Below are 7500 nucleotides of genomic sequence, written 5' to 3' on the forward strand. Positions count from 1 at the left end.
CGGGGCTTGCGGGCCCCTTCTGGACCTCCTCCCCCCCGGTGCTTGTTGGTCTCCAGCAACAGGCGCACACTCTTGGAGAAGACGGTGCGAGGGTCAGTGTCGGGTAGAGCTGGGCAGGAGCAGCTCTCCCTCAACTCCAGAGCCTGCAGACGGAGAGGAGGGAGAATTATGGCACAGTGGTGCTTCAGGCTAAATGCTAACACTTCGTTTCATTTGATAGCATGCTAACATTGGCTAACAAGCCCTAAACACAAACTACAGCGGAGGATGATGGGAATGAGAGTTGTTGTGTTAGACTGACTGAACGTTTGACCCCTACAGTCACCAAAGGTCGTCTTATTAAAGGAGGACGCAATTTAGTGTTGCACTTCTAGAGAAGGTGAGGAACTGAAACCCACATTCACAGTTTGTAATGCAGACTTTCTGCTCAAGACTTTATGTTGAAAACCAACGCCAAGAAACCCAACGACATCAGGCCAAAACCAGAAACCAGACCTGATGGTGGCGCTAGAGGAGCAGTCAGAGGGCTTTATCCTCTGGGGAACATGACTACCTACATTAAAATGTCATCTCAACCCGTCCTGCAGCTGTTGAAACACGTCAGTCTGGACCAAACACAGACGGACTGAACAGAAATACGGCTGCAGATAAAGCTGAGACCTCTCTCCTCTAAATCAGTCCTACAGGATCAGCAGAGCCGGTGAGAAGTAACTGAAAGCACTTCTCCAACCGTCTCCGCCCACAAACACACACCGGAGGCATTAATCTCTCCCTTTACAATCACCTACACGACTCAGACGCTCTCGGCTCCCCACTCAGCAGGCGCTGCCTCTCACGCCGCCGGTGGACTTAATGCGCTTTGCTTAAGGATGATGAGGCCACTAGTGGAGGAGGAGCGCCTCACAAGAGTCGGGTTAAGTAGCTCCATGCTGTCACCTCTCACAAGGTTAAAAACATCACATTATGCACCACTTCCTCCACACTGAGCTCAGCTGTTAACTGGCTCATGTGTGGACACACACACACACACACACACACACACACACACACACACACACACACACACACACACACACACACACAGCAGGCGGCTGAATCCCCAAAACAACAGTCTTCAGTACTTCACTGCCTGTGGCTGCAGCAATCTACCACACAGGGTTGTGATCTGACGTGCAGCACAAACATGTAACACGCACACACACACACACGCACACACACACACACACACACACACACACACACACACACACACACACACACACACACACACACACACAGGCACCTGATGGACAATTAGCGGTCCGCCCATCTGTTCCTCTTTCCTGCTCGGAGCGTCTGACGGTGTTCCCACAGTCCACCTCTCACTCAAGGTTAAATGTCTTTGTCTCTGCCTCAGACACAGACATTGTGGACTGTGGACGCTTCCCACAGAACACGCCGTCTCAATACACCACCGAGTGTCTCGCCACAGTGTGGGAACGCTCGAGATGGAGCCGCTTCAGGTCCTGAGCTCACAGCCTCACAGACATTTAATAAAGCAGGCCCATGTGTGAGCCTCTCCTTCCTCTCCTTCCTCTCTTCCTCCCTCCCTCCCTCCCTCCCTCCTCGCCACACGTCTGCAGGTGGATCTCCGTCCCTCCAGACGACTCATTGGTCACATAAAGACTCCTAAAGGTTCACCTTCCTAAGCAGCAGACGGGTGCTGGTCTCTCTGCTCACACGGGGATCAACGAGTCTTTCACGTGAACTTGCTTATGTAATCGTGGTGATAAAGGTGTTATTTGAACTGTGTGTGTGTGTGTGTGTGTGTGTACCTGTGGCATGAGGCGGTCCAGCTGAGTGAACCTGTTCTTGTGTGACGGGTGTGTGGACAGCCACTCGGGGAAGGTGGGCTCTCCTGTCAGCTGGTCTCTGATTTCCATTTGCTGCCAGAATACGGGTCCTGCTCGCACATCTGCACACGCCTGGAACACACACACACACACACACACACACACACACACACACACACACACACACACACACACACACACACGATGAGGCATCCCTGTGTCTTGTAGATGAAAACCTTTACTGACGAGTCATCTGGGTGTAGTTTACTTTGACAGCAGTGCCCCCTAGTGGCCCACAGAGCTACGTTAGAGGAGTAAACTATTTAGTGTTGCTCTTCTATAGAGTTGGGGAACTGAAAGAATCAATGGCCAACTTGTAGTCCTCTGTGTGGGTCAAGCTCCACACATGCTGGATCCTACATTTTGCCTAACGCAACATTTAATTTGACGGCCGATACCTTTGCAGCCAACTGCAACCCGACCTGATCGGCCTCAGCCTCCAGCTTCCTGCTGAAGGGACGGTTGAACATCAACTGAGGCAGGAAGAAGAAGAAGAAGAAGAAGATGAAGAACAAGAAGAAGAAGTATGAGGTTGTATTCATTCATACCAGAACATGAATCCTTCTGATTGAACGTTGTTTTGCAAAGTATGAAAACTGAGATCGTGTGACATTCTGGAAGAGGTCTCACCTGGGACAGCTTGCCCTGGATCCACTGACCCAGCAGAGCCAGGCTGTCTCGAGGACACACGGCCCAGATGGCTGTCAGCAGAATCAGGGACAGGAGGTCCACGACATGAGACAGGCTGGCCTGTTCTGCCTGAGGGGAGAGGAGGTGACAGAGGAGACAAGGAGACAAGGCAGAGAGGATTAAAAGGACAAACAGAAGAGAACAGAAGCAGTGTGTGAGAGCTGAGCGAGGCTGCTGGAACATATTGATTGCTCTCATCTATTCCAGAGGAACTTTTTACGCCGCAACAGATTTAGAGGTTTTAACAGCCGATCCAATAGAGCGCAGCTACCGGGTAATACCGAGACATCGATGCTCATTCCCTCCATCTAATTAAAATCTCCTTCAAGCATTTCCTCCGAGGACGTTTAAAGTCTTCAAATACCCACAACTTCATTACGCTCTTTTTGTTTGTTAAAGAACAAGATGAATCGGCTTTTGTAGCGTAAAACAAAAAACACAGCCGTCGGCGGAGCATCGATACATCGATACATCGATACATCGATACATCGATACAGCCCGGCGGGCCCTCGGTCGTCGCGGAGACGGGATCAGCGAGCGTTCGGAGGTGATCGTCAGAGATTCTTCGTCACCGGCTGATGCAACATCACCGCAACTGGTGCCGCTTCAGCCATTAGTCCACGTCTGGGATGGAGCTGTGGGGGGGGGTGCTGATGATGATGATGATGATGATGATGAATCATCGGGAGGTCTCGGTCCCTATAGGAGGTCCACATACATATTTATCTCAGCGCCTTGTGTGTGGGAGGGCCCTGGAAGACTTCCAGCTGTACCGCTCTACTCCAACAAAGGCTCTGAAGTGACTTCAAGCTTTGCTCCAGAACATCGTCTCCGATGACTCATCCGTGTGGACGGCTGAGGGTCTGCGTCAGACCCGGCAGCGCTGCGTCTTCTGATCCTCAGTGAGACAGTTTGGCTCCGTCGTGCAGCTGAAGTCATGAAGAGAGAGACGAGGGTTCTCTCTGTGAGGAAAGGATCAGTGAGGCCTGATGCTACTGCGCCGTGATTCAAGGTGACGGAGGCAAACCGATGGTGGAGAAATAAAGGGACGACTCGACTGTACGTAACAATAAGCTCTGTGCTGATAGACTCGGGGTGACGGGGGTGATGGGGGTGACGGGGGGTGTACTCACAGAGTGTCCCAGCACAGCGTGAGCCATCTCGTGTCCCAGCACCACGCTCAGCTGATGGACGTCCGCCACCGCCTCCAGCATCCCGGCAAACATGAACACTTTCCCGTCCTGCGTGAAAAGAGGACAAAAAGAACAAGCCGAGTGTGAGAGGACAACGTGACACCAAGGTCAAGGAAGAACATCTTCTTCACACCGACCGGCAGGACGAAGGCGTTGACGTCGGGGCTCTGCACCACGTGGACGCTCCAGGTGACCTGGGACACCTCGGGGATGTCCTCGTTCCTTTGGGCCAGGTGCTGCACCACCCGCTCCACCACCTGGTGGCGAGGGTCGGTGACTGGAACCAGCAGCTCCGCAAACTCCTCCATGTACTGAAGGACACACACACACACACACACACACACACACACACACACTTGAGCATTTTAGGAATACTTTACTTTGCTTAATTCCTCCTCATATTCAATTTTCTCTCCATTTACTAAATATCATCTCACTCAGCCTGTTTTCATCTAAATGAATCTTGTTAAAAGATAATTTGTAATTTTCTATCCGCAGTCATCTTCTCTCCACACACACACGCGCACACACACACACACACACACACACACACACACACACACACACACACACACACACACACACACACACACACACACACACACACACCGCCTCTGACGTCAGCGCTGCCAGCTCCATGTAGGTCTCTCTGCTGAACACCAGGAGGCGGGTGCGTCCCGTCACCGGGGACTCGTCCAGGTGGGTCAGGAGGAGGAGGGCCACGATCACCACGGCGACGGCCGCCCCGGCCGCCAGATGCCAGCGGCGCCGACGGACCCATCCGCGGAAGAGCTGCCGGCGGTTGTCCGGCAGAGCCACCCACCACTTCCTTATACTCCTGTGCACAAGAGGGGGGGGGAGAGGATGCTGAGGTAGGTTTCTCTCACACACACACACACACACACTGTACGTTTAAAACCCACACACGGTGGCACAGAATGATTAGAACATAAATCATTTAAAGCTCCTTTCATGTCGGCAAAATTGGCATGTTTTGGAATTTAGTAAAAAAAAAAAAGAAGCAGGAGCCTCTGAGATCTCAAAGTAGGTCTGGCCAAGAAAGCGGCGTCAAAACATGCATAAAATATGCTCCAACAACAACACAGACGCTCACAACACTGGAGTGATTCTGTGAGTCTCTCCCAAGGAGGCAGTCAAATATTAAAGGAGACAAGTAGGCCACGACAAAACAACTGTGTAGTCTCACGGTGGAGGAGCCTCTGACCCAAAACACGTCCCAATAAATGAACGACGCCTCACTGACAGCAGGGCGCTACGGAGCCTCACGTGTGCCAAACCACGCTATTAGTATTATTATTATTATTATGAATTTGAAGTTAAATTGGTTTCAGGTTAGTGGAGCAAGACGTAACAGTTGAGACGAGGAGACGAGACACAAAGGAGCAGTGAGGACATGCAACAGGTTGAGACTGAGTGTGAGGAGAAAGGTACTGCATGTTTATTTAATGTTGACTGGTGTGTGTGTGTGTGTGTGTGTGTCAGCAGTAGGAAGGAGTGGTTAAATAAAATACAAAAACAAAGGAGGATAGAAATGTAAGACAAAAAAGCATGCGCATGTGTACACATATTACGGTAATGAAAGACATGTTTTGTCTTTGTGAATTAAAAACTGTTAATTAACAAAAACAACGGCAACAACTTCTAAAGTAACTTATTTGTTCAATCAAATGACCCGATTAATACAACTGTTAATAAAACAATGAAGATCACGTGACTGCATCAGGTGGTAATTGAATAGCATTGCGTGTTTTTTTTACCTGCCCAGGATTATGGCCGCGAGCTTCTGCAGAGGTTTGAGCACCATCCACAACAGAGGGACGGGCAGGGCCTTCGCGGGGGCCGAGGTGTGGAACAGGTGTCCACACTGTCCCAGCAGGACGGGACAGGAGCGCACGGGTAAAGGGGGTTTGGGACCGGTCTGGCAACACGCCATCCTCCCATTGTTAAGGAGCAAGAGGGGCGATGACTTTGAAGTGTCTCTGAAGTGAACGGGGCGTGTTGGGTGAGTCTGAGAGGACAGCCGGGAGTAGTGCGTCTTCTGCACTGGACGTCCAGCGTGGCCGCAGCACACCCGAAAGTGTCGCGTCAGATGAGCGGAGGGAGAAGAGAAGCAGCTGCTCCGCAACACACAAAGTAGAGCCATCGTCCTCGCCTCAGACGACGCAGACACGTCCGCCTGTAGTTACACGAGAGGGCTGGTGCTCCTCATGTTGACGTAGACGTGACTGTCACGGGACGCTTAAGTTCACTTAAGTTGTTTTTAAAGTAACCTCGGAACTGTCCCCAGCTGTCAATGTCACCGCTAGCCGGCGGAGGCTAGCTACAGTTAGCCTCGTCTCGCTGTCCAGCGGCCGCGGAACTAAAGTGTTTGTCTGGTTCAGACGTTTATTTTACAGCGTCGTAACACGTCGAGTTAAAACACACTTCAGTTCCTTTATGACGCCAGTCGTGTCTGTACTGTTGACGACGGAACTTTGGTCGTTGTTTGGGCAGTTAGACGCGTCCGCTTCCACAATGATTCCCCCCTAGAAACAACTCCGCGACGAACGTTCCGGGTGCACGGTTAGCGTCTCGCAGTAGGAAACATAATCGTGTGTTACACCATTAACTGTATAACGTGTCACTGTTTAATATTATAACTATTTTTATTTAATAAAACGTTTATAAAAAGAATAGAATTTGTTAAAGTTGTCTCACTTAAACAATTAAAAAAGGACAAAAATGTCCGCCTCAAAGACACATAGTTATATATAATAATATTATTACTACACTTTCACTGAGTAAAATCAGTAAACCTTCTTCAGCGCTGGCCATAACAACCAAAACTGTATTTAATTTCAGAGTTCTAATCTTTTAAAATGTTGTTTACGTAATGCCACAGTTGATTGTGTCAATGATCGGCAACAACGTTGCTTTTCATGCATCAAACGCTGCAGTCCTCCTGAATACAACAGCACTAATGAGCAAACTGCTCAATCTGGTGGAAAACAGCAAAAAGTACTATTTTGGAGCCAGGGCAGCAGATTGAAAGGCTGATTGATTTTCTGATGTAACGGCTTTGGGATTAAAGATCGTCCTTTTTTAATGGGCTTCAATGGGGACATTTCTGTCGTTCAGCGTCTGAGCATCTGTGTTTTGGCTACGGACTTTATTATCATGGAGTTATTATACAGGAGCTGAGGTACAACTTACAGCCTTGCCAAAAATGTGTGCCAAACGCAATAACACAGACACACAATGATGGAGACGTGACTTCAATGTTAGACATTTTGGTTAAAAACGACAGCATTTAAGATAGAAAGGCTTAAAGTACGACTCAAATATCACATAAAACAAGAGGCCAACATGTATAAATCTATTTTATTTTCCTGTTCAGAGGAAAGCTGCAGTGGAACACCTTTCCTCCCCAATAACACACATCCTTCTCTTCTTCCTGGTTTTTGGTTAAAGCACTGAACAAAGAATAATAAAATGTTAAAAAACTAAGTGAGTAATACTGATCCAAACCCTTTGCTGCGTTAGATATAGTTTGAAGCTGAAGCAGGGTGAGCGACACGTCGTCCGTCACAGTAAATAGTCGTGTTCGGTCGACAACACGGAGCCCAGATGTAAAACTGTGTTTGTCTCAAAGTCTGTGGTTTGAACGCTGGTGTGTGAAGCTCTGCCAGAGTCCGGATCAGAGCCTCTTCCTCCTCCTCTTCCTC

At 49.4% G+C, this 7500-nt stretch overlaps 2 protein-coding genes across 2 annotated transcripts in view; both read right to left on the bottom strand.

The window, feature by feature from the left end:
* Positions 1 to 6332, bottom strand: part of oma1 (OMA1 zinc metallopeptidase) — a 7124-nt gene extending 792 nt beyond the window's left edge. Inside the window, exons 1-8 of the mRNA XM_068725464.1 lie at positions 5554 to 6332; positions 4385 to 4613; positions 3913 to 4086; positions 3716 to 3823; positions 2523 to 2651; positions 2291 to 2365; positions 1815 to 1964; positions 1 to 143 (exon numbers count right to left, since the gene is read on the bottom strand). The exon at positions 1 to 143 is cut by the window's left edge and continues 792 nt beyond it. Of these exons, the coding sequence (XP_068581565.1) occupies positions 1 to 143; positions 1815 to 1964; positions 2291 to 2365; positions 2523 to 2651; positions 3716 to 3823; positions 3913 to 4086; positions 4385 to 4613; positions 5554 to 5939 (1394 nt within the window). The 5' untranslated portion in view covers positions 5940 to 6332. The remainder of the gene's footprint in view (positions 144 to 1814; positions 1965 to 2290; positions 2366 to 2522; positions 2652 to 3715; positions 3824 to 3912; positions 4087 to 4384; positions 4614 to 5553) is intronic.
* An 809-nt stretch (positions 6333 to 7141) lies between these two features.
* The window catches only part of mysm1 (Myb-like, SWIRM and MPN domains 1), a 6824-nt gene continuing 6465 nt past the window's right edge, over positions 7142 to 7500 (bottom strand). Inside the window, exon 20 of the mRNA XM_068725473.1 lies at positions 7142 to 7500. This exon is cut by the window's right edge and continues 211 nt beyond it. Within this exon, the coding sequence (XP_068581574.1) occupies positions 7361 to 7500 (140 nt within the window). The 3' untranslated portion in view covers positions 7142 to 7360.

Source organism: Cebidichthys violaceus, unplaced genomic scaffold, assembly GCF_023349555.1.
Source record: "Cebidichthys violaceus isolate CVI_PGR_0920_01 unplaced genomic scaffold, fCebVio1.0.p SCAF_35, whole genome shotgun sequence".
Taxonomy (NCBI): domain Eukaryota; kingdom Metazoa; phylum Chordata; class Actinopteri; order Perciformes; family Stichaeidae; genus Cebidichthys; species Cebidichthys violaceus.